Source organism: Myxocyprinus asiaticus, chromosome 33 (assembly GCF_019703515.2).
Source record: "Myxocyprinus asiaticus isolate MX2 ecotype Aquarium Trade chromosome 33, UBuf_Myxa_2, whole genome shotgun sequence".
Lineage (NCBI taxonomy): Eukaryota > Metazoa > Chordata > Actinopteri > Cypriniformes > Catostomidae > Myxocyprinus > Myxocyprinus asiaticus.
Window position 1 is genome coordinate 38,543,166 of NC_059376.1, and position 27,843 is coordinate 38,571,008.

Sequence of the window (27,843 nt, forward strand, 5' to 3'; positions counted from 1 at the left end):
ATTGCAACGACATTAAGAATATATTATACTTCCCTATTCTTGGTTATACAGTTAAATAGTATAATATATTATAACACATGATCAACCCCAAATTTCATGTGTTATATCATGTTATTTGTAAAGTCATGTATACAAATGTATTATAAATGTGGATCAAATATATTATGCATCTATGAAAATATATAATGCATTGCAATGTTTATTAAAAGGCATTATGAATACCTTTACTTCATGCAAAGTCTTAAAAAAAGAAATTCTTATTTTACAGATTATGCAAATAATAGTTTTGCTATACTCGGATAACCAGGCACTAATGTTGCTGTCTAATTTGGTTCTTTTATACACCTTGCACATAAAAAAATGATGGCAATGAATAGATTAAACGAACGATGTAAAGACTAAAATAGCATTTATTCACTTTTCATAGTAGTTCCAAGTCTCTTTTGTCTTTAGAAAACAATATTAATATCTATCACATACACAAAGTATAATGTGCAGATGAAAAAAATGTTGTCTCTCTTTCCAGTACATATAATATAGTTTTTATTCAGTTCAGAAAAATAAAAGCCTCTCCATCCCTTTACGAAATAAACTCCCAGAGAGTGATTCTCATCTGGGAAAAGGGAGCTCATGCCACAGAGATCTGCTTCCCAATAGTCCGAAGGTCCAGAAGTCGAACAGGGTTGTATACACTTTCTTCACACAAATAGCAGACAGTTTTTACCCAAAATTTCCCAACACGTTATTGAATATATAGTCATACAATACATAACAGTTCCCACGTAACATTTCAAAGAGAAAAACAAGTGAAAAGACTTATTACAGCATCTGACAAAACAGATGTGCAAATTCAGTAAATTGAAAAGCAAAACGAGGCAAACATGTCTTAACAGTTTTGAGCCACAATGGTTTTAACTCTGTCATCTCAAGTTTGGTGCTTGGCTTTTTGACTACATACAGTAAGCAGGTAACAAGCGTTAAACAGTTTTTCTCAATAAGAAATATTGATAAGTTTTACAATGGCAAATTCTACATGCCAAGAAATCTATGCTGGTTTTTGGAAATAATTTAGAGACACTTCCTCACAAAGCAAATACTGTGTCTCTATGGTCAAATCAATTATTCAATAAATGGCTTTTTTTATGTAACGTGTGTCTTCATTTGCATAAAGGTTTAGTAACTAGAACAATTACTACATGCTGGTCACCAACAATAATCTTTTACAGTTTTTTGCACAATTAAAACTTGCTCAAAAATATAACTTTTTGCACATTTCTGAGGGAACAGGATAGGGAAACTGGGATAAAACTGAATTAACATTGTTTTAATAATAATAATAATAAAGAGCTTTTCTTTTTATATGCACAACAAATATTACTGATCTCCACATGAAAATATTTCTGGGAGGACTTCAGAACAAATTTGTCGCTATTAATACCAAAAGAGTTAGTCACTGGATGAGCACATAACCAAAAATCCAACTTTAAGGCTTTTTTTAATGTGGTATTATAATACCCAAACAGTCTTCATAGGTCCAGAGACGTGCAGCATTAGATTTATTATCTGAATAGGGGGCAGCAATTTTATCAACATGACAAAATCTCATTAAAATTACAATATTAAACCTCTTTTTCATCTCAGACAACTGCAAAACTGTCTTAATTCAGAGCACACATAACACATAACACTATTCTAATGTCTCCCAAAATATACATATTTATGTATAATACATTTTAGATCATTTATATATTCTATATATTTTTTTAAAACTGAAAATCTTTTCAATAGATATGGCTCGCTATTTCTCTCTTTTGTAAGCTTTTTAAAGTTTTTTAAGCATACTTGCTTTGTAAACATCCCCTGTTTGGGGATAAATGAACTATGAAGTCATCACTATCTAATAGCTGTATTCAGGAAATTGTGCACAGTATGCCATCACTGTATACTGATCTGTCCTGATGTACAGTAAAGGTAACAGCAGCAGCATTTTACCAGGTAAGGAGGACTCTAGCTCAAAGACATCAGCTGTTAAAACGCATTCACGGGGCATTACAAAGCATAGAATTGAATCAGACATTCTGAGGCCCAAGCAGTCCGATCCACTTCCCGGAAAACCGGACAAGCTTAAGAGCAAAAGTGACAGATGGCTGACAGCAGACACTACATTACAGTACTGCAGACTTACCACACCGCATTAGAGATTAAGAATGGGTTAAAGTATTACTCGCAAATCACTCAATTCAAATCACAGTGAGCTACTTGATATTGCAGCCTTAGTTATTATTTTGCCCAATATATGTTACAAAGGAACCACAAGTAACTCACCTATGAAAATAAATTTGTGTAAATCGATCCGACCTCATAGACTAATAGGTCAATCGCTGATGAAATATCATAAAACTGATTGGTCAACAGCAAACCGCACAATCTGGCTGCTCTATGGTTGTAAAGGGAAAGTTCACCCAAAAATACAAATTCTGTCATTTACTCACCCTCATGTTGTCCCAGCACATATGACTTTCTTCCATGGAACACAAAAGATGATAGACACAATGTTAGTTTCAGTCACCATTTACTTTCATCGAATGAAAGAAAAGATGCGATGAAAGAGAAAAGGTGCGTGTAATATTCTGCAAAACATCTCCTTTGTGTTCCACTGAAGAAAAAAAGCCACAGAGTACATGTTTGAAATGACATGAGGGTGAGTAAAGGATGACAATTTTCAATTTTGGGTGCACTATGCCTTTAAAAGGAATATTTTGGGTTCAGTAAAAGATCAGCTCAATTCACAACATTATAGCATAATGTTGATTAGTGCAGAAAATTATTTTGACATCCCTCGCTTATTAAAAAAAAGCAGCAAAAAATAGTGTTATAGAAATGGAAGTGAATGGGGTCCAGTCCAAAAACGTTAAAGTACACACTTTTTAAAAGTATAGCCACAAGACGTAAACATTATATGTGTTAACGTGATTTTAGTGTGATAAAAATCACTTACAGGGTTTACAGCATTGTGTCGTCATGGCAATGAAGTTGTAATATTGGACGTAACTACACTGATAAGATTAGCAAGTGATTTTATCCTACTAAAATCATGTTAACGTGTAGAATGTTTACATCTTGTGGCTACACTTTTGAAACAGTGTGTATTTTAATGTTTATGGACTGGCCCCATTCACTTCCATTGTTGTTGTGGTAATTAGCATTATGCCACAAATGCTGTTGAGCTTAACTTGTACTGAATCCTGAACATTCCTGAACCTCACAGAAGCATTGCAAAGTGAGGAACAAAGTATACACCTGATAGACACACAAATCTTGCCAATACTGATCTGAATGTAATAATTTTGCACACGACCTTAGCGTGTAAACGTGAGGGCGGGTTTCCCAAAATGCCCCCCGAACAGAACATTCAATGTGTCGACTTGTGGGCACTCTTGACATCATCTGTACATATCAGAGCCCACCAAAAGCTGTGGTGAACATCAGTGATCTACAAACTGGTTCTTCAAACAGTCATTCACTGAGATGAGTTCAGTTTGCATTGGTTAAAATGTAACAAATCAGTCATTAGCGGTATAACATGTTTAAGGAACACGTATTGGCAGACACAGGAGCACAAAACACAGCGAAAGCTCCATGCTATGTGCAAAACCTCCCAATTCATTACAATTATGATAGCAAACGAGAAGTCTCTTCAAAACAACTAAAGCACAGATTTAATTACACTGGACACTGATGCTTAAAATCTAAAACAAAGATGACAAGTGTGAGCTGAGCAAAACCAGGTCAAATTAAAGGACAGAAATAATCTGCAAAAAGGCTGCATGGCGTGGAGGCAGTTACTGTCCGTAAACACAACCGCTTCTATAGAATTCTATATTTAACCATCATGATTTCTCACCAGGAAACTTGAGCTTCACACACTTGAAAACTACAAGCACAAGAAGATATGCAAATAGATGTTGGCTTTGTTTGTCAGTAGAACACTCGCAACAAATTTGCGTGCCTGCCTCGACTTTCAATTTGACACGTTGAGCTGTTGACAGCTTTGAGGTAACAACCGTACGTGTGATTTTAACACATAGCATAAAAGGCAGGCCACAGTTAACACAAATCTACTAACAATATCAATATTAGCAGAAGCGAAATTCCTCTTATTCTGCCATAAATTACCCCTAGTATTTACAATGTTTATTGAGCATTACACATATAACTGGCGAGTCAGATGTATCAGTTTATATTTACAGTGTTAAAAGTGATTGTTTTGATAGCGTGAAGCTCATAGCCCTTGATGCGGCAGGTTATAAATAGAATGACAGCAAGACGGAGAGAGACTGAGAAAGAACAAAGAAAAAATGGTAACACTTTACAATAAGGTTCCATGCGTTAAGATTAGTTAATGCATTAGGTATAATGAACTAACAATGAACAATATATTTTTAACAGCATTTATTCATGTTTGTTAATGTTAGTTAATAAAAATACAATTGTTCATTGTTAGTTCATACTCCATTAACTAATGTTAATAAGTACAACCTTTGATATTAAAAATGTATTAGTATAGGTTGAAATTAACATTAAGATTAATAAATGATTTAAAGGTATTGTTCATTGTTAGTTCATGTTAACTAATGCAGTTAATTAATGTTAACAAATGGAACCTTATTGTAAAGCGATACTGAAAAAATGTTGACAAAAAGATAGAGATGCTGAGATGGATTGTATATAAACAGCTGGTCTTTGGTCTCCTCCAGCGTTTTCGTAAAAAGCACGAAACTGCAAAAGCTTCGACGTGAAACATTTGAAACCTTCATCTTTTTAGATGCTGATGGAGAAAGGGCTCCTTGATAGAATGATTAAAAAACCAACAAAACCAAAAATGCAATCTGTCAAAACTTGGAATGGGTGCAAAGTGTATTTACAAGATGAAAGTTTTGAAATAAAGGAATGATGTCAAAAGAAATAGATAATAGCAATACATTCCACATCTTGATATTTGAGTATTTATTCTGTATCTTTTCCTCCCTGGTTCCACCTCTTTAAATCCTGGGAATAGCCATGCCATTTCTTGGGCATTTTCAATGCCTCTTCAGCAAAAGGACTCCTTTGTCCATGGAACAATAATACAGAATGTATAACAAAAAAGTGTTGTTTTCTTTAAAACTGCCGTATTCATTTGTGTAAAAATTTAGTTCCTGTAATACCAAAGAACGAACTGAACTTGCGAAGTGCAAGTAAATGTTTGTTTTCAGACTTCAAATGCATGCTTTCTATTTTCAAAAAATAAAGAAATTATGTTTTTGAGAAAGCAATGCACCGTCTGTAAAGTAAGGGCATTTTATGCCCTTATTCAATGAAAGGTTACCTTGTCTGGTCCATAACTCAATATGTTATGATGAAAAAAAACATATTAAAACAGTGAGACCTCCAAAGTTCTCAATTTAAAATGTCACTCAGGAAAGTGCATCTCAAGATGCATTAGACTCATACTGTCTTGAGACCACAAAAATAAATAAATAAACTTTATAAAATGCAAAGGTAAAAAAAAAAAAAAAAAAAAAATAGAGTATATACTCTATGAAATGCCACCAAAAAGCCCAGAGCTAGGCTGCTTCGTCAATCAATCATTAAGGGCGGCAGAGAGCGCACTCCTCTTGTCGAGTCGTCACTGGAGCAGACGCTCTCAGACATCAAGCAGAACTCATTTTGGAGTGTTCCATTTTTTCACTCACGGTCCTCAGCATCTCATTGGCTGGGGAGGGAGAAAATAACTTCAATAGAATTTAATGGAATTAATCTCATGTTATGGTTTCTGTGGTCCAGGAGAAAGAACAACAGGCGTGGACAGGCCGTCCACACTCAGTGCTGGGATCTGGATCTGATTGCTTCCGTTGGAGGGGAACTGTAAGAATAACAAAAAGTTAATAAATAGGACTGAAACTTGACTCTATTAAACTAATATTCAGAGTTATTTGCAACCTAATAACTTTGTACTGCATGTGTGGCATGCTGTTGATTACACCAGACAATTTCGACTTCGAAATTGTGTATAAACAAACGGGACGAGCACTTACATTAAAATGCTTACAATGACAGCTTGGCAGGCAAACATGCAGCAGCACTAGAAATAAATTATACAAAGTATACCCAGAACACATGCTAACACATGTAATGTCTAAGAGACTGGTGAAATAGAATCGCTTTCCAGCCCAGTCTGTGTATAGTCATATACAATATTTCAACTCATGTCATGACTTGCAAATCACTTGGTGTCTGTGCAAGGATACCAGAAAGGGAAATGATCCATAAAACTATCCGTACAGCACTATTTGCAAAGAGTGAATGTTACTATCAGTAATTTAGAACCATAATTTCAGCCACCTAAAAAAGCAGTCCAACCTCAAAAAGGACAATTTTGACAATGGTACAGCTCAAACAATAAATACTCCTTCAAACAACTTTATAATATTCACTAACTAAACACTATCAGGGTGATACTCTCTAAACTGGTCAAGAAAATGTCCTAGTTATATTTAACCCCCCCCCCCCCAAAAATAAAAAAAAAGACATTCTAATTTGCATAAAGAAAATGAAGACTACATTTAGTACCGTTAAAGAGCACCTATTATGGTTTTTCAAATATTACCTTTCATGTAGTGTGTCATATAGCTGTTTGTGAATGTAAAAAATCTGCAAAGTTTCAAAAATCAAAGTGCACAACAAATGGAGTTATTGACTCCCAAATGAAAGAACCGATTCTGAACACCTGCAACGAGTCGTTAGTAATTTCAGACTTACTTCCTGTCCTAACCTACGTAATTTGGTAACAAAAAACCCACCTCTGGTCTTCATTGGCTGCTTGCGAACAGCTTTGACCCGCCCTCAAACACTACACTAAGCGGTAGACCAATCACAACAGACTGGGACATCTGACCAATCAGAGCAGAGTAGGCTCTCTGAAAGGAGGAGTTTAGAATGAATCTTTTAGAAAGGATCATTGAATGAGTTGTTTTTGACACTGGGAAAAAAGGTAATGCTGCAATTTAAATTATGAGCAAATTAAAGTGTTTTTGACCTTGGATGCATGTAAATCTATTGTATGAGACCTTTAAAACAAAATTAGGCATGTTTAAAAACCATAAAAGGTGCTCTTTAAGACCTTTTTGCATAGTGGCATTATTTTCAGGAGGACACTTCAGATATTTTACCCCCAATTCAATTTTCATAACCGCAATGTGTCTGGACAGTTTAGTATCACTACCTTTAGTTTCACACCATTGTTTTCAATTATGAGTTTCATTATTGTAATTTTAACTGTAAAACCGTAAAAAAAAAAAAAAGGATACTGTTGTACAATGATTTTTCCCCTCAACTCTATGGGTTGGTGGGGAAAAAGGGGGTGTTATATCGAGAAAATATTTTATGTTTAAAAAGTCATCGTATACATAAGATATTCTATGAAAAAATGGGGGTGGTGCATGAACTGAAAAATAGACTGAATGTCTATGGACGAGCACATCTGCAAGGGCTAAAATGCATTATAGCGTCACCTACATTTCAGATCAGCATTTTATGATGGAAGGTGATAGAGGAAAAAGTATTTTTTCTAGTATAAAATAAGACTATTTGGAGGTAGACGGGGTGAACAGAACCAGAATTACATGCTTACAAAGTCAGAACAAATAATAATAATAATAATAATAATAATAATATTCATCATAAGATTGTAAACATATACAATATTATTTATTAATAATTTGATTTTAATAATTCGGGCCTTCATATTAAAAACAATAGAACAACAACAACAACAAAAACTAATCAAGAAAACAGTGTTTTTTTTTTTTTTTTTACAGATTTAAAAAAATAACAGCAGCAGAATATCAAGTATTTAAGCAAAATTCAGAATGAAATTAAATGTAACATAAAACCAGGATCTATTGGTCTTGACTTTTTAATTAGCCTTTATTTCATTTTTCAAAATTATTTTAACTTGCTTTTTTTGTGCTCTGTATATATGTTTTGTTTGTTATTTCTGTAAAGCGACCTTGGGTTCTTGAAAGGCACTTTATAAATAAAAGTTATTATTATTATTATTATTATTACACTTTTTTAAATTTATTCTAATTTATGCAGCCAACAGCAGTGAATGGTTTATTTGTTTTCTTGTTATTGTTTTCAGATGAATATTAACAACATACTTCTCAACAGCAGACGGTTTTCTTAACCGGGTTAATGTACACTGCAGGCAACGCTTTTGTAGTGTTCACAAAATGATGAGATTATAATTTTTTTTTTATATTTAATCAAAATATTACAATATTTTTTATATTAATTTAGAATATTTAATATAATTAATCAAATCACAATAATATTCAAAGAGACTTATAATAACCTGTGTTTTGCCAAATTAAACTGATAGTTGCTAGTTGGACTAGCAAACACTAACACAAATTTATCTAAAAAAAAGCTTGATAGTGTAAAGAATGATAGTGTAAAATCATAAAAGCAGCTATTTTAATTCAAATAATGCAAGAATGTCATCTGTCACTTATCAAAAAGATCATGCTGAAAATGATAGAAGCACATTTTAGTAGCACTTAAATTTCTAAGGCGCTGACAATAATAACATAAAATATTGTTTTTAGTGGATATTTTATTTGCCACTTAATAAAGTGTGCAATTAATAAAACTTTTTCATTCAAAACTGTTAAAGCTATTGTAAATCAATATTTTGATGAATTAGCCGAATCGAAATAAACTTAGTGTATTTTAGCCTATGTTTAAGTTTATTTTTTATTTTATTTTACTGAAGATTACTCAGTTCTCAATTTTATTATGAAACTAAAATGCATTAATCTAAAAGATATTTAATTGAGTGAGATAATAATAATAATAATGTAATTAATTGTAATTTAAAAATTGTAGCTCAACAACTGATTCACAAAAGCCATGTCCTTCAAGGTTATTTATTTATTTATTATTGTTAATTCCTCATAGTAACATTTATTTATGGCTTAAACAGAGAAGAAAATAAAGATGAATAATTTCAAATAACTGTGCCATGGTTACCACACAAGAAATTATGTCATTTTTAGGACATATTATCTTGTTATTACAAGAAAAGATGTCGTTTTTATGAGATATTATCTCGTTACTATGAGAAAACGTAGTTTTTACAACACAATCGAGTGAAAAAAATACGTACGTGGCAGCATTGTGCCACCATAAGATATCACCCATGTTGAGTTGTTTAATTCACCTGTTTCTGAAAAACTAACAACCTATGTGCATTCCAAACTCTGTCCACCAGAGGATGCTCACATGCTTTTCTGAGAAGCAGCCCAACAAAACAATAAAGCCCTATCAAAATATTACAAATGAAGTAGAATAGTTTTATGCACACTAAAGTAATATGCCACAAGAGACCTGTGGTAAAATCACGGTAACACAAGGCCTCTGATGGTTTATTGCTTTTACGAAACAGTGGCATCAGCAATTTGATAAAAGACACCAATATTCAATAAATTATTAATTTATCATTAATAATAATCACAATAAACAGTATTTCCAACAAGTAATTCAGGTCTTTAGTCAAACTGCAGCAGTTTACTGTTAAAATGTTTTGGTACATTTTTACCAACTTGACATTAATATAGAGTGTAATTTTTGAACATGGAGCCAATACTATCTGTTTTATAATTAGAGTCTTATAATCCACGGACAACACTCACTATTAAGACACCTGCTTCCTTATGGTCATGACACTAAACAGGCTTACGAAATGGAAAACAATCTCAGAGACTCTTTATTTACCAAGTTATCAGCTACTATAACAATCAGAAAAGTAAAAAACAAATGTAGAAATATATACGATATTTGTAGCTATGCATGTTGAGATGCATTTGAAGGTTATGAATGGTGTGGGCAGAGAGGAATTTCTTAGTCATGTGATGAGCAGAGAGAGTGTGAGGAGACAGATGGTGTGCTGGTGCCATGCTGTGGATAGAAACTGTGTGGACAGGAAGTCTCACCTGGAAGGAGAGCTTGGCAGGGCTGCGTGGAGCGATTGGACTGAGTGTGCTCCAGAAGTGAATGGTTGATGGAAGAGGACTTGGTGTCAACAGCACTGGAGTCTGAGAGAGATTTTACAAGGTCATTGTGTTGTATATTTTTGTTCTTGGTTATCTGGTAACACAAGCACTCATTTCTGTCTGCTGTTAAAAATCACATTGAGACTGTGTGGACAACTAGAGATTGGCATAACTGAGACACCAATTTATACCACGCAAACCCTACTATTACCTCATTTAAAAATGAACAAAATATTTGTAATAATTATAAGCAGAGATCTAGCTGTTAAAAACACTGGAGTGTGACTCTGTTAAGACTGTAGGTTAATTCTGAAGCTCTTCTGAGCCGACTGATCAGTTAAAAAGAAGGGTTATAAGGAAGTGGTCTGTCATCTCTTAGTGCCTTCTAACATGCTTCACTAACAATAACGTTTATTATAGAAGTTAAAAAAGCCCAGCCCAAGTATCTATTATATTCTGGTAAATAGATATGGCTTGGATCCTTCCTTGTGCATGTAATTGTTTAGAGAAGTTAAATCACATGTCTCCTCAACAAGCCACACAATTTGGAGTATCATTTATGTTCGTAGCACAAACGGTGTCGGATGAGTTTAATATTTAGTGTTAGCAGTTTGTTCAAATCCCTAAACCTAAGTATGAGCCATACAAAGAGTGTGAATGATGAATGAATCAGAGGCCAGTGCAATAACTCCTAAAGTCTGAATTGTCTCATGTCACAGTAATTAAACACTATCTCACCAGGGCATGTGAGGTGATGACTGTGGGTGTTAAGGTGTTAGTGGCACTGCCAGTGGCCAGCAGACTGTTCACTGCTGCATTGACTTTATCCAGTGAGAGTCCAGGAGGCAGCAACGTGGATGAGGATGGCAGCTCCAGTACACGCGGCTTCTTTGATTTTGGAGGCTGAACTTCCTGTGGGCTTGCTGGGAGGGACACTGATGCAGTATTGGTGTCCTCTGAAAAGAGAGTTTTTAATGGTAAAGCTGTAGAGGCTGTACAACTCTGAGGGTTTTCCCAGGGGGTTAAATAACTTTGTGGGAGGGAGGTGTTTTAGTGATTTTTCCATGTTTAAGGAGCGTTAACAGTGGTAAAATCACTAACACATGACCTCAAGTGCCTCATTGCTTTTACAAAATGATGGGATATGAGCAATATTCAATATGATTACAAAACACCAAATTTCAATAAATAGTTACATTATTATTAGGGCTGTAAATCGATTGAAAATCGTAATCAAATTAATTACATCATATTCAGACCAAGTTAACTGCAATTAATAAATATTTGCTGAGAAAAGCCCCACAAAAAATATAATTTTAAAACATTACATTATTGTGGCAGACAAGTGAATAATTGAATTGACATTACAAAAAATGGCTTTAGAAGTCTTATATTTTATATTTTGTCTTATTTTGTTTGTTTTCTTTCTATATCACTGAACAGAAGCCTACAAGCCAACAGTCCACAGCAAACCATTTTGCATTCTATGTACTAGATTGAAAGGCTTTTAAATGCAGATACAATGAGTACATTGGACTAACCAGGGAGTTCAGGCTTCTCTTTTACTTCTCCTTCCCCGACGGGCTGGGCTGCAGACTCCACACAGGGTGACGGGGTGTCTACAGAGACCGGGGCATCTGTAACTCCAGGCACAGGTACTGTGGACTCTGGCTGAACCTGGGATAAAAAACAGATGCATTTAAAAAATAAAAGCTAAATTCTTTGATCACTTGTTTTACTGTTCACCCCATGCATTTCTCCTGTGCCAGTCTCTTTTTAAAACCAAACATGGTTTTTACGACTTACAGTGCATCCGGAAAATATTCACAGTGTTTCACTTATTCCACATTTTGTTATGTTACAGCCTTATTCCCAAATGGATTAAATTCATTATTTTCCTCAAAATTCTACAAACAATACCCCATAATGACAACGTGAAAGAAGTTTGTTTGAAATCTTTGCAAATTTATTAAAAATAAAAAATGAAAAAAAAATCACATGTACATAAGTATTCACAGCCTTTGCCATGACACTCAAAATTGAGCTCAGGTGCATCCTGTTTCCACTGATCATCCTTGAGATGTTTCTACAACTTGATTGGATTCCACCTGTGGTAAATTCAGTTGATTGGACATGATTTGGAAAGGCACACACCTGTCTATATAAGGTCCCACAGTTAACAGTGTATGTCAGAGCACAAACCAAGCCATGAAGTCCAAGGAATTGTCTGTAGACCTCCGAGACAGGATTGTATCGAGGCACAGATCTGGGGAAGGGTACAGAAAAATTTCTGCAACATTGAAGGTCCCAATGAGCACAGTGGCCTCCATCATCTGTAAATGGAAGAAGTTTGGAACCACCAGGACTCTTCCTAGAGCTGTCTGCCTGGCCAAACTGAGCGATCGGGGGAAGAAGGGCCTTAGTCAGGGAGGTGACCAAGAACCCGATGGTCAATCTGACAGAGCTCCAGCGTTTCTCTGTGGAGAGAGGAGAACCTTCCAGGAGAGCAACCATCTCTGCAGCACTCCACCAATCTAGGCTTGTATGGTAGAGTGGCCAGACGGAAGCCACTCCTCAGTAAAAGGCACATGACAGCCTGCCTGGAGAACTCTCAGACCATGAGAAACAAAATTCTCTGGTCTGATGAAACAAAGATTGAACTCTTTGGCCTGAATGGCAAGCGTCATGTCTGGAGGAAACCAGGCACCGCTCATCACCTGGCCAATACAATCCCTACAGTGAAGCATGGTGGTGGCAGCATCATGCTGTGGGGATGTTTTTCAGTGGAAGGAACTGGGAGACTAGTCAGGATCGAGGGAAATATGAATGCAGCAATGTACAGAGACATCCTTGATGAAAACCTGCTCTAGAGCGCTCTGGACCTCAGACTGGGGCGAAGGTTCATCTTCCAACAACGACCCCAAGTACACAGCCAGGATAACAAAGGAGTGGCTATGCGACAACTCTGTGCATGTCCTTGAGTGGCCCAGCCAGAGCTCAGACTTGAACCCGACTGAACATCTCTGGAGAGATCTGAAAATGGCTGTGCACCGACGCTCCCCATCCAATTTGATGGACCTTGAGAGGTCCTGCAAAGAAGAATGGGAGAAACTGGCCAAAAATAGGTGTGCCAAGCTTGTAGCATCATACTCAAAAAGACTTGAGGCTGTAATTGGTGCCAAAGGTGCTTCAACAAAGTATTGAGCAAAGGCTGTGAATACTTCTGTACGTGTTTTTTTTTTTTTTTTATTATTATTATTATTTTTTTTTTATAAATTTGCAAAGATTTCAAACAAACTTCTTTCATGTTGTCATTATGGCATACTGTTTGTGGAATTTTGAGGAAAATAATGAATTTAATCCATTTTGGAATAAGGCTGTAACATAACAAAATGTGGAAAAAGTGAAGCGCTGTGAATACTTTCCGGATGCACTGTATTTTTTATATTCATTTGGATGTCTTATACTGACTGATTCATTACTGACTGTGACACATCTGTTTACCTCAACATCTGCTTTTTCATCCAGATTGACAATCTCCAGCAGGTCTTCCTCAGGGGGGAAGCTGGACTCTTTGGGCAGCCCTACAGGAGGTTTAATGACCACAAACACAGGCTGAGATGGGTTGACCACACACTCTCCATGAGCCAGAGGAATGAGGGACGTCAGGGAGCTGGGGTCAGACAGGTATATCTGTGGTGGGTCACTCAGACTCTGGCTCTTATGTGCTTGAGTATTCTGTAGAATGGATAGCTAAATTAAAAACAGTGTTTATGATTATGACATGACCAAATGTTTTCATATAACGCACACTGATGAATGACTAACAATAAGACCAGGAATGCATATTTAGAAAGCAAATAGGGTCAAATCTGATATCATGCTGACTTTTAAGGTTTTTGTTTGAAGTAGTTAGTGGCACATAAACAAATATATCGTCAAACATAGCTATATATTTCACTCTGTTTGCATGAAATCATCAGTAGTCATTCATGGAAATTCAAGGAGTCTGTTGTGCCACGATTTGAATTAGCTTCAAATTAGTTTGATGTAAATTACAGTGGTTTTTAACTTAAAGTAAAAAAGCAAACTGTGGTTGGTCATTTTATATGTTGGTGAGGCATCCCATTTCTGTGTGGGTTAGTAATGGCCAGAATAAGTGAACCTTGCAAAGTAAGTGAACCAGACTTTTTTATGGTATGGCTCTGCAAGACCATATACTAGTCTCCACCATTATTAGCAGCATGTAAAGACTCACTCTAAATGAGTGTTAATGATCAAATCCATACCGTGGTTGCAGTGGCAGAGCCGGAGGGTGTCTGAGGGCTGAGGGCGGGTGTAGCACATGGAGACGGGTGGGTGACTATCACCTGCAGACTGCCGCTTTCTACAGTCGAATGGGCCTGAACACTACCCTGCTGTCCTTCTGTCTGACAGACCCGCACCTGCAACATACACATACATACTCACAGTAAATCAAATACACAGCAAAACACACTGTGACTCACACTGACCATGTTTACATCTACACCAAAAAGCTGTTTATTGTGAAAAAGCTGCTTAAGGCTCGAAATCGTTGTATGCGTTTACACGAGCTGTGTTAGCAGCTTTCTCTTTACTCCTGTATACATGCGGCTTGTTCAGTAAGCAGCTTTCTCCATGGCAACGTTATTTTCCCGCAACGGTTGTGTAAATAACAAAAATGGGATCCAAGGCAGACTTCGCTATTTTTTTTTTCCTCTATTTCTTCGTTTTATTTCTAGATATTCCAGAGTTGTTGCTGTGTTTGCTTCCTTAATTTTCTATCGCGACCTTCAGCTGAATTGCACTGCAAGAGTGTGGTTTCCCTCTTACACAAAACTAAGGGATTCCCTCAGTGTAAGAGTGCATATACTGTAACACAAACATGAGGGACAGTCGGTATTTACATTGGTGTGTATGAATGGGTCTAGTTTACAGTTTGTGTTTTTTTTTTTTTTTACTGTACTTCCAGAAATGTTGAATTCTTTCCGCTGTGTTGACGTGTTGTTGAGCTTCATTCTATGACATTTTCGGTCTGTTTACACACGTGCGCATTCCTCAAAAAATGGTTAGAATGCTGCTTATGCATATACATGACCAAAATAAGGCATGTTCTTTGGGAGGAACCTAGGTGTGTGAAACCGCATTCTCTTAATGCCTTACATGGCGTTAAGGAAATCAGCGTTCTTGTTTACATGACGTTTCAGAACGCCGCTTTCTGCAAAAACCCTGGAATAAACCGTTTTCTTAAGTGCATGTAAATGTGGTCACTATTGCACTGACACACTTGAGCTTTGGCAGGTGTTAACCCCGGTCAATCACATATTTAACTAATGACCCACATAATCTGAGAGGAGTTATCAAAGAATTAAAATCAACAGCTCAGAGACATAATGGATTATTTTAAAGACAACATGAAACAGCATCACACTGCGAATATTCAGTACTGTAACTTCCACAATGTGACATATTTCTGAGACAAACAGAATATTTAGTGGAAAATAATGTAGGGGTTGACTTGATTTTATCAACTGGAATTTAATGAAATCATGAAAAGTGATATTACTGGTTAATATTATTTTTCTCTGTTTACGTCAGCAGAAAATAAGTCATTTCAGAGGCGGAGAAAGTCATTACATTTTGATGAAAGACTATGTTCATCAGAATGATGTGCATTGATGATTTGTGCACAATTAGAGCAGGGACATTTAAGAAAGTAAATTGATTAAATTATTTAGATTTCATGTTGACGTTCCGTGCTGAAAAAGAAATCATCAAATTAAAGGAATATTCCGAGTTCAAAACAAGTTTAGCTCAATTCCCAGCATTTGCGGCATAATGTTGATTTCCACAAATAATAACTTTGACTCGCCCCTCGTTTATTAAAAAAAGAAGCAAACATAGCGGTTAAAGTAAGGCACAATGGAAGTGAATGGGACCAGTCAATAAATGCTAAAATGATTCAAAAGTATAGCCACAAGATGTAAAAATGTAAACTGTACATATTAAGATGATTTTAGTGTGATAAAAATAACTTACTAATCTTATCTGTGTAAAGTAATATCAAATATTACAACTTCATTGTCATGACAACAAAATCATGTAGTTTTATAATGTGTTATATCTTTACACATATAAGGCTATTAAGCAATTTTATCACACTAAAATCATGTTAGTATGTATTATGTTTACACCTTGTGGTTATACTTTACAAATAATGTGTATTTTAGCACTTACGGTCTGGCCCGATTCACTTCCACTGTAAGTGCCTTACTGTAACCACATTTGGGCGAGTAGAAATAATTTTTTGTGGTAATAAACATTGACACAAAAACTGTTGATTGAGCTTAAAATGATAGTTCACCCAAAAATAAAAATTCTTATCATTTATTCACCCTCATGTCATCTCGGATATGTATGACTTTCTTTCTTCTGCAGAACACAAACAATGATTTTTAGAAGAATATTTCAGCTCTGCAGGTCCTCACAATGCAAGTGAATGGTGGCCAGGACTCTGAAGGTCCAAATATCACATAAAGGCATCATAAAAGCAATCCATACGACTCCAGTGGTTTAATCAATGTCTTCTGAAGCGATCCAATCGGTTTTGGGTGAGAACAAACTAAAATATTTTCAATGTAAATCTTGCCATTGCAATCTCTAAGCACAATCATGATTTCACGCTTGATTTCACTTCCTTGTGCTTGACGCATGCGCAGAGTGCTGGATGGAACTATAGGAAGTGTAATAGAGCTTGAAATCTGAATCGCCAAAGAGACTGCTATCAAGATTTATAGTGAGAAAGGAATTACATTCATCTGTTCTCACCCAAATCGCTGGATCGCTTCAGAAGACATTGATTAAACCACTGGAGTCTAATGGGTTACTTCTATGATGCCTTTATGTGATATTTCGACCTTTTACTTGCCTTGTATGGATCTCCAGAGCTGAGAAATTCTTCTAAAAATCTTCATTTGTTTTCTGCAGAAGAAAGAAAGTCATACGCCTCTGGGATGGCATGATGGTGAAAAAATTATGAGAATTATCCCATTCATTTTTGACTTAAATATTCTTTAAGCATGTTGTCTTAGGGTTAAGCGTTTGCTACAACCCCACCCCAAAACAAACAGAAAAAGTCCTATTCCCTTTTTGACAAATTAAATCCTAAAAGAAGCTGACCTCATGCACTGTGCGGTCCAGAGGGGTAGCTTTGGGGCTGCCGTCACTCAGCATGTGCTCTGTTTTGATGGGTTTGGATGTGGTTTTGCAGGGCATCTGCAGGGACTGAATAGTGAAGGTGGAGTAGAGGCCAGACTTCATGTAATCATTACGGGAGCTGCGCTGCACTGAGCAGGGGGAGGAGCGCTGGACCTGCAGGCTCTTGCTCAGACACGTGGTGGTGGTGGTGTTAGTGCCACCTACAGATTTGGTCTGGATGGACAGCTCCAATTTGTCCCCTGCACTGGCCTTCTGGGCATCCTCAGGCCCTTTCAGCCCTTCAGCAGAGTTGGGGTCGGGAAAGGTCACAAACTTGTAGACGAACTTCTGACCGCTAACCTTCTTGATAATATTCTGTGGATGTATGAAAGCTTGTTGAAATGTGGCTAAGCAAAAATATGCACTTGACTTTAGACAGTTATATTACTATAATTACTTCTGAACCAGCAGCAAACCAGTATAATTACTGCTATAATACATTGCTGAACAGATCTTCATAACTAGAGAACTGACTAATATATCGCCCAGGCCCATTTTCTGTAGTTTTTGAATTAGCCAACATACCCGAGTCATACTCGTAGTCAAACAAAGCATTACAAAGCTTTTTTTGAAGTACACACCTTGTCGTAATAGTAACGAAGTGCCCTGCTAAGTTTATCATAGTTCATGTTGGTTTTATTCTTGCGCAGCCCCCAGAGCCTGGCCACCTCCTCAGCATCTAGCAGCTTGAATTCCCCATCACCAGACGTCCATGAGATCAGGTGCTTCTGACTCTGATCATCCAGCAGGTGTAGCAGGAACTGCCACAATGTAATGGATGGGTCCATTGCTGTAGGACACACAAAACTTACTGTCAACCTATGAGGGAAAAAGTTTCTTTCTCATTTGATTTCCTCACACAAAGTTACACTAGTCAAATGGACTACACTTAAGAATACTACAAGCAATTGTCCATGCAATTAACGCACCGTGAGGGCATGCATTTGTAATGGAAAATATCTTCTAAATGGTAAATATCTACATGTAAAAAAAAAAACCCTGCATTTAGTAATATTCTTTCACTGAAATAATAATAATAATAATAACATATATAGGCCTATATTAAAAAAAAGAAAAAAAGTAGTCGACAATATCTCTTTATTTGCTGTGGTGAGGCCTGCTTGCTAAATATTGTGCAATCCAGTTGATAAGTGCTGTAAAAGCAGAGTTATGACTTTACACTGAGCTGAGTATGTGCAATATGAAAATAAAATGTACTACAGCTCTAAGAAACTGCTGGTAAAACACTAAAAAAGCTTTACTGTTGTCATAAGATTAAACAAAAAATTTAAGCTATAAAGAGCTAAATGTTAAGGGGAGGAAGTTGTATTATATTTCTGAAAGTACTGCATTTAAAATACATGTTTTGTTGTCACAGGATTTTTTTTTTCTAGAACTGAAGCAATGATGGAAAAACCAGCCTTTGAGATTTTACCAGAGAGAGAGAGAGAGAGAGAGAGAGAGAGAGAGAGAGAGAGAGAGAGAGAGAGAGAGAGAGAGAGAGAGAGAGAGAGAGAGAGAACACGTTTTATCTGCAGTGAAATCGAGGGAAAACAGGGACAAATTAATGGTGCTACAGTTGGCAGAGGACGTGTATCACAAGTTCAGAAAGAACATGTTGAGAATGCAAATTAATCGTATTACCATTTCCCCTTTCATTTACATAACTCATAAGCAACACCTTAGAAATGATCACCATGGTAAAAGCATTTAAGCAACAGATTCTATGAAATAAAAAGCCCACACCACTCTTTAAGCACACTGAACCAAAAGAATTGCTGGGAATTGCTGATGACAATAAAGGGAACCGTTTCTCATTAATAAAAATAATAAAATCTCATTAATTAATATCACCATTAAAATGAGCTGAAAGTAAATGAGTGCATTCATTAACAGTAAAACTGTCTTCAATAGATAGTGTCACCAAAGAAAAATCCTTTGGGCCACTTCTACAACTAAACACTAAATCACAGAAAAACTATATTTTCCTATTAGCCCATTATCAACATCTCACAGCAAATAGTTCTAAAGACCCCAAGACTGCTGAAATTACTAATTTCTGTACAGGCAGACAAAACATTTTTTGGAAGTAATTTTTGTAACATTTCCATTACAGTATGCATGTGTCATTGGTAAAATTGCATTTTTGTAACTTTGTTGCTAAAAAATGTAAGTCATGTCTTTATTAAATTAAATAAATAAGAAAAAAATGAAAGAACACTAAACTGTGACCAAAATGACTTCTCATTGTTTAAAAGAATAAGAAGCATTTATATATATATATATATATATATATATATATATATATATATATATATAAAAAAAACTTTCTTCCATAAACTTTAGTGTTGGGAACCAAGAACAGGTTCTTTTTTGGAATCGGAACTGGTTCCATGTTTTACAATATACCCGAACCATATGATTTTCATGACATTTGTTTCTGTAAATGGCTCTTGAACTTGCATTTTTCCCAGGTCTCCTAAGCAACCAAATTGGCCCGGTTGCTAAGGAGGGTAGTCACATGGGGTAACCTCCTCGTGATTGCTATAATGTGGTTCGTTCTCGGTGGGGCGTTTGGTGAGTTGAGCGTGGATGCCGCGGTGGATGGCGTGAAGCCTCCACACGCGCTATGTCTCCGTGGCAACGCGCTCAACAAGCCACTTGATAAGATGCTCAGGTTAACGGTCTCAGACGTGGAGGCAACTGGGATTCGTCCTCCGCCGCCCGGACTGAGGCAAATCACTACGTGACCACGAGGACTTAGAGCGCATTGGGAATTGGGCATTCCAAATTGGGAGAAAAATCCAAAAAAAAGGGCTTGCATTTTTCCACCAATGTGGATGAAACACTGCACTAAAATACTCCGTGTGTCCTGCAGGGCAATTTAGCAGCAGTCCTGCCCCTCTACTGAATCTATAGCGTAAAACAGTGTGAGACCAGAAAGAACAGATTCCCAAACAAATGCCCCAATGAGCCAGTTCTTTTGAACCTACAGCACACCACATACAGTGCTTGCAGTGCAGTCCGACTCCCAAACGAATGACATCTTACGAGTCGATTCTTTTGAATCTACATTAAATCTGACTACCGTCATGTCCAGCTTGATATGAACCAAGAACTGCTACGATGTTTTTCTTAGGGCTCTTGATACTTCAGGCAGTGCAGTTACTGAGGCTCCATTTACAACTTGCATTAATGTGTTTTCATTCTCTATCGGATAGCATTTGACCACATTAAAGGTGTAAATACACTTTTAACAAAAATACACTTAAGACGCATCATGATCAAAACCACATTCGGCCAAGGACGGATTCTGACCGCATTCAAAGAAGGTGTAAATGCAACTGTGTTTTCGTTACATGGATACAACAATGTAAGTGATTATGTTACAAGGTTACGCTATACAGTCATACGTTGTTAAAGTGCTGTGTAGCAGGTTCTTGCCTTTTTCTGTTTATTCTTCTATCGCAATGTGAAGAACACAACAGACAATTCTGTCTTGCAATCTTGTCATCCTTAACAATATCCCTTGAATTATTCCATCAGAATATCTGGTCTCTCTCATCAAATCCCCACTTGCTCGCACCTCTCTCGTGTTTTCTTAAAGGAATAGTTCACCCAAAAATGAAAATTCTCTTATTATTCACTTACCCTGATGCCATCCCAGATGTGTATGACTGTCTTTCTTCAGCAGAACCGAAGTGAAGATTTTCATAAGCAGATTTCAGCTCTGTTTGTCCATACAATGCATGTAAATGGGTGCCATCAGGCTGCTGGCTGTTTGATGGTCCAAAAGGCATATTAAGGCAGCATAAAAGTAATCCACACAACTCCAGTCAATCAATTAATGTCTTCTGTAGCAAATCAATAGGTTTGTGTAAAAGATAAATCAATAATTAAAACTTTATTAACAAAAATAAAAATAAAATACAAATAAAATACAAAAATAAAATCACTTCCTGCCAGCAGTCGACGCATCAGTGACGTAAGCGCAATGGCGAGTTCACGAGGGAAGTCGGAAGCGTACGCTTTGTATACAACAGCGTTATTTAATTACAAACAGCATCCCAGCGCTGGCCGGAAGCAACATTACTTAAAAACTTTTTAATTATCAATTTGTTTCTTACACAAACCTATTGATTTGCTTCAGAAGACATTAAATGATGGACTGGAGTCGTGTGGATACATTTATGCTGCCTAAATATGCCTTTTGGACCGTCAAATAGCCAGCAGCCTGATGGCACCCATTTTTACAATTTTTCTTAAAGGTCCTTATAATGATTATTTTGATAATTAATTAATCTAAGGATTATTCAACTATTTGGTCGATTATTGCAACGATTAATCATTAGCTCTTAACCGACTATTCAGCTTGTGCCTTGTGTATTAAACCTGCTTACTAACAATAAAGAGGACAAAATCATCTTTTAAAAAATACCTCTAAATAACTTTCACTGAATTACAAAAAAATTAAAAATCCTTGAAATTGTATTAAGTTTAGTTCAGTAAAAAATGTATTGCAAAAAATCCAATTATTATCAAAATTAAATAAAAAAAAGAAAAAAAAAAAGAAATTGATTCCCAGACCGACTGAAAGCGAGATTAATATAATTAAATTGACCTGAAATTTTGCTTTTGCGGCCGTCAAAAAAAGTTAAATGAAGGAAAAACCTTCATATCAAACTGATGGAAAGCATTTATATTATCCATCAATGTTTTTAAACCCCGCTGAAAGATGGATCACTTTCAGTTACCACAGCCTTTGATGTAATTTGGAAGTAGAGTCTTTTTGCAATTTTGCACGGGAAACTTTGATTGGAGACGCAATTGACTGCAAGGTCTAAATACTGTACAATCGAGCTAAACAAAAAGGGAAGACATTTCTATTGATTGCTAGTCGTGACAACGGGCCACATAGTGCAAACATTGTCATAACTTTCAAATGTATAAAACCACTGCAAATGTGATGAGTGGATATTTGAGAAAGCACTAAAATAAGCACTTTATAGTTCAGACAAATAGCACGTCTGAAAACTTTTCTCCCAACATACTGATGTTAGGTTAAAATGTACATAAAAGTACAAGGGAAAGTGTGTATTTTAGGCGTTTTAACAAGTCAGCATTTCTTCAAATATTTTAAAGATCTTAATCACCTTTAAAAAAAATTCTAGAAGTGCAAATAAATTATTGTCAAAGTCAATATGAGGTTGTGGATCCAAAACATATAATAATAATACATTATATATCTATATAGAGTTATACAAGATCATAAAATGTTGTTTCAAATAATTAGATGAAGAAAGTGTCACACAGCAGGACACTGATGACAATGCTTAAAATTTCATGTCAATTCCTCACATAACTATGTGTAAATGTTTATTTAAAAGAAAAAAATGAAAACAAAGTTGGTCAGAATATGTACATAAATATAAATATATGTAAAACAAAATAAACATACCTCTTAAAATGTAGAACTTTGTAGATTAATCACTCATATTTTCACTCTGTGAGTTTGTTGGTGTTTTTATTCCTTCCCCAGATTATTCTTGAGAAAAAGTTAAAAGCCCTCTGCTTTGACAAGCGCTGTTTCTGCTATCCTTTAAACAAAATAAGCCTCAAAGACTCAAATAGCCACAAAGTAATATTTTTCATGACTTTTTATCCGCATTTTTATCATTATTCAGCAAGCCGCACTTCAGCTCCCTGCGGTATGAATAAATTATGCAAAAAACTATATACTGCTCATAGATTTACTGTTTGCAGATTTTATATACACTGCTGTTATTGTATTTGTTGTAACTTGCAGTTATTTGTCATTTTGTGATTATTCAGAGTTCATCTTATACTTAATATTTTGTCTTTGGTTGTCACCATTATTGTGATTTGTATGTCAAATAATGAGGTCCGGGCGAGGTAAGACATTAATGTGCATCATAAATTGGGAGGATTACTTTTGAAATGTATTCCACTACAGATTACATAATACATACTGTAAAATGTCATTTGTAACGTATTTTGTTAGATTACTCAAGGTCAGTAACGTATTCTAAATACTTTGGATTACTTCTTCAGCACTGGTAGATTTTTTCAATTGTTTTGACTATAAAAACTCTGCCAGTACAGTAAGACAAAATACACATGTTAAAAATACATTTTCTGAAAAATCTAAATATCTTATGCAGTGTTGTTTTTAAAACAAGTTCAATCAAATTGATCGTTTTGAGGATTTTTAGATATTTTTACAGGAAAAATGATCATCAAGAACATGATTTTTGCCCTAATATCAAAGGTCTTACTAGAAAAATTATGATAAACGTGAATTTTCTTGATAAAAAAAATATGATCATGCCTGGTAACATGTGCATGTAAAATGGCTAGAAATAGCATTTTAGCTTAGCGTAAAGCTGACAGTTTACACAAGGTTTATTTCTATTTCTTCTGCTCCAAACTTACTTCAAGCTTACTTCTCTGTCTGCTCATATGAATGTAACACATCATAAGAAAGTGTTTCACCGCTGTTCAAATGCACTTTGGATCGCATCATTTATATGTATAAATGTTTTCCATCTGAAAGGACTAAATATTAAATGAAACAAATGACAATAAAATGCAAAGTAATCTCTTCAGTAATCAAAATACTTTTTGAATGTAACTGTATTCTAATTACCAATGATTTAAACTGTAACTGTAGTGGAATACAGTTACTTATATTTTGTATTTTAAATACGTTATTCCATTACTCCCCAACCCTGTGTGCAAATAATTTCAAAATAGAAGTTATTTCAGTTATTCAAAATAAAAGTCATTGCATTGGCTTTACCTTACAGATTTTATTCGAATGTTCACTCTGTAATGGGGTCCGCACGGCATGTTGGAGTCCAGGGCGGCCGCCTATATCGCCTGTAGGACGGTACGGTTTTGCGCAGCAACGGGCCGCCCCAAATTACCCAGCTGCCCACCAGGAAAACGTCCGGTGCTCCCGACGGCCAGTCTGCCCCTGCTACTATGGTAACTCAACTGGTATGTTTAAAAACTGTCAGTGGCCAGTGTTTCAGCAATTACATGCTGTACTCATGTCAGACAAGATTCTGAACACTACACATCTAGAGCATCATTAAAAATGTTGGCTCCACAACCGAATACAAAAAGTAAAATCACCAGAGGGCTACCAGAAAAAGAAACTCTCTATAGTGCACCCAGAACCAAAGGACAACATGTACATTTGTCTAATTTACACATTGATTATTCCCTAATTTTCCTTGCAGCGTTACATTCTATCTGAAGAGCTATAGCATGACTAATCAAGGGACTAACACTGCACAGCTTGCCTTGGTCTAATGCTTAATAAATCACAGCCTGTACATCTGAGAAAGGCAAACAAAGACAGGCACAGAACAAGGAACACAAGATCTGTTTTCTCCACGTCAGACCTTATTGCCTTAAGACTGTTTTGGGACCTCAATGCTCGATAGTCGATTATTTTGAGTTCTCAGGCTGCAAGGCATACGATGACTTATAGCCCATGAATGAATTGCCTTACCTAAGGAAGAGAGCAAGACAGGGCTGGGAGGTGAGATTAATTAATCAAGAGGTAAAATACAACATGAATCCCTAATAAACACATGAACATCCAGGCCATCAATTTGAAATATGCAAATTACAGCTTGTAAGTGGTGCTTTCAATAGTTCCCAATGGTTAATAGTTCCTGGCTGCTGTCTGCTGGTTAATATTAGTGATGACTTTGGTTTGGCATTATTTACACACAAATACAGAGACAGCTCAAGGGGAACAAATGCTGACATAGGCATTGTAGATACTGCAGTGGGTAAGTTTCTTCAATCATATCTACAATATTCCATCATGCTCACAGCACAATTGGGAAGCAGCATTACTGCAAGTGATAACTCACAAGTTTTTATGTCTTTTCATGGTGCAAAACAATGATTTATGGTCCGTTTTTAAATTCTAGTAACACTAAAGTCCTCAGAGCAATCATACAGGCTAGAACTTCAACTTCTGTTTGTACAAAAGGTATTAAAGAATAAAAAAAATATAAGAACAAACCTTAACAGTGTAGACTAGCCTGTTTGATAGCTCTGAGGTGTAAAAACGAAAGTTCACCAAAAATGAAAATTCTTGCATAATTTAATTTCTCACCCTCATGTCGTTGCAAACCCAGATATGACTTTCTTTCTTATGCAGAACACAAAATAAAAAATTAATAGCCCGGTCCATCTTTGCAACACAATGACAGCTGATATTGGCTCACTTTAAAGCTTAAAGGGATAGTTCACTCATAAATAAAAATTCTCTCATCATTTACTCACCCTCATACTATCCCAGATGTGTATGACTTTATTTCTTTTGCAGAATGCAATCACAATTTTTTAGTAGAATATCTCAGCTCTGTTGGTCCGTCCAATGCAAGTGATTGGTGGCCAGGACACAGAAGGTCCAAAAAGCACATAAAGGCAGCATAAAGGTAATCCATAAGACTCCAGTGGTTATATCCATGTCTTCTGAAGCGATATGATAGGTGTGGGTGAGAAACAGATCAATATTTAAGTCCTTTTTAACTATAAATCTCCACTTTCACATTCTTTTTTTCTTTTTCGGTTTCCACTCTCCGTGCAAATCACCACCTACTGGTTGGGGCTGGTCAAAGGTGTAGATTTATAGTAAAAGAGGACTTAAAAATGTATATGTTTCTCAACCACACCTATCATATCGCTCCGGAACACATGTATTTAACCACTGGCATTGTATGGATTGCTTTTATGCTGCCTTTATATGCTTTTGGACCTTCAGAGATCTGGCCACCATTCACTTGCATTGGATGGACCAACAGTGCGGAGATATTCTTCTAAAAATCTTCATCTGTGTTCTGCAGAGGAAATAAAGTCATGCAAATCTGGGATGACATGAGGGGAGTAAATGATGAATTTTCTTTTTTGGAGGTGTACCCTTTAAAAAAAGAAAAAGAAAAAAAAAGAAAGGAAAAAAGTCATAAAAGTAGTCCATATGGCTCATGCATCAAATGCCAAGTCTTCTGAAAGAATCTTATCCAAGATTTGTAACGATATACTGTAAGGGTGAGTAAAAATATGATAGATTTTTTTTTTTTTTTTTTTTACAAAAGACACTCAAAATAAAAACATTTCATGTGAAACAAATGCAAATCTATTAAATTTAGAAAACTTAGGTTGATTACAAAAAGTACTGCTAAGAATTAGCCACGAGACATGCTATATTATGATACATTGTAGTTGATTCTGAAACAAAAACATGTGAAGAGACACGCGGTCATACATTTTGATTGCAAAACACACAGAAACGTAAATACAAACAGTTTAGATGCATCGGGTTTCCAACAGGTAGGAGTCATGTCAACCCGCCCTAAGTAAGCAGACCTAGGTGTGAATACCACTCATTTAAATTGTTAGCACTACTTTAAGGCAATCATATGGGTATGAACAAAATGTTCTGGTTTATTAAACATCATCCATTTACAAATGAATAGTACACAATGAAGAGCAAGCTGTGAATGTATTAACACTTTTTGAACAAGCACAAATTCATCCAAAACTCTGCAGTCACCAATTACTAATACAATCACTCCATTGCCAAGCTTCAGCAGAAATAAACTTACCACTGATCAGAGAGTTGGACTCCATCTCTCCACAAAACAAAACGTGTTAACGGATATTTTATTCTTTGGCGATTAAATCACATCCATAATTCTGCTTCGAGGTGTCAAAAGTCGATGATATGATTGCGTTTGGATGTTATGTAACACATGCACTTCTCCTTCCATATTAGTTGACATTAGCGGCTAAGTCGCTAGCTCTTGCGGTAGCTCAGTCTGCGCGTGCATTCGCTCGCGACTGTCCAACGTTCCTGTCAGACGGAGTGAGGACTTGTTTGAACGTCAAAACACTCCGGTAAAATAGACAGAGGTCGCGTTTAAAAGGTGGAATATCACGCCCTGGCTTTAAAGTAATAAGATACGCCTAAGTTATGGTTCATTCCTGTGTGGTGAGCGGCCAGGGAGAGCAAATAAATCGAGACCCCATATCTGGTAGCCGTTGGTCCGTCCACTTCAGCGCGAGCTTCCCTCGTTCAGTGGCGTCCAGGCAACGGACAGAAAGTCCTCGCGCTCTAATCATCCGCGAGTGCGGCTGCTGCAGTGTTGACAGTGTAAAGAATGCAATTCAAAATCGCGGCAGAATGGCCCCTTTATTTAAAAGTTTTTGACAATAACAAACCCTGCTTTGCTCCACCCCCCCACCTTTCCTTCCTGTTTCCACAAGCGCCTCGACTACATCTGTTACACACAGTTTTTCCCACCTCTCTTTGGTCTGCGAGTCCTTGTGCGGCCGTGACGTCACCGCACAGGCATGACGTTGGTCGGCTGAGCAAAATGAATGAAAAGACAAACTTTTGTGAGATTTGTGTGTGTGCATTGTT

At 36.3% G+C, this 27,843-nt stretch overlaps 1 protein-coding gene across 4 annotated transcripts; it reads right to left on the reverse strand.

Annotated features, from left to right (window-relative positions):
• Positions 1-392: 392 nt before the first annotated feature.
• LOC127424615 (ETS domain-containing protein Elk-1-like) lies at positions 393-27,733 on the reverse strand. 4 transcript variants are annotated; one of them, XM_051669964.1, is made up of 9 exons: positions 27,026-27,733; positions 17,957-18,165; positions 17,298-17,690; positions 14,387-14,542; positions 13,602-13,850; positions 11,639-11,774; positions 10,836-11,053; positions 10,038-10,139; positions 393-5,905 (listed from the first exon to the last, which is right to left on the reverse strand). In XM_051669964.1, the coding sequence occupies exons 1-9, from the start codon at positions 27,048-27,050 to the stop codon at positions 5,807-5,809; spliced, it is 1,587 nt and encodes a 528-aa protein (XP_051525924.1). In that variant the 5' UTR covers positions 27,051-27,733; the 3' UTR covers positions 393-5,806. The 4 variants fall into 4 exon arrangements, with proteins under 4 accessions (XP_051525924.1, XP_051525925.1, XP_051525923.1 ...); XM_051669965.1 differs by having other exon boundaries at positions 13,602-13,835; positions 27,026-27,729; XM_051669963.1 differs by lacking the exon at positions 27,026-27,733 and adding an exon at positions 21,027-21,135 and having other exon boundaries at positions 13,602-13,835.
• Positions 27,734-27,843: the final 110 nt, after the last annotated feature.

What these genes read in the sequence shown, in the direction of transcription:
- LOC127424615 (XM_051669962.1), bottom strand. Translation starts at nt 21,090, where the DNA reads ATGAAAATCTTCACTTCGGTTCTGCTGAAGAAAGACAGTCATACACAT. An exon ending in ACATCTGGGATGGCATCAGG is followed by an intron (nt 18,166 to 21,026) that starts GTAAGTGAATAA and finishes TGTGTCCTACAG; the next exon opens with CAATGGACCCATCCATTACA. An exon ending in TCATCACCTCACATGCCCTG is followed by an intron (nt 10,140 to 10,835) that starts GTGAGATAGTGT and finishes AATCTCTCTCAG; the next exon opens with ACTCCAGTGCTGTTGACACC.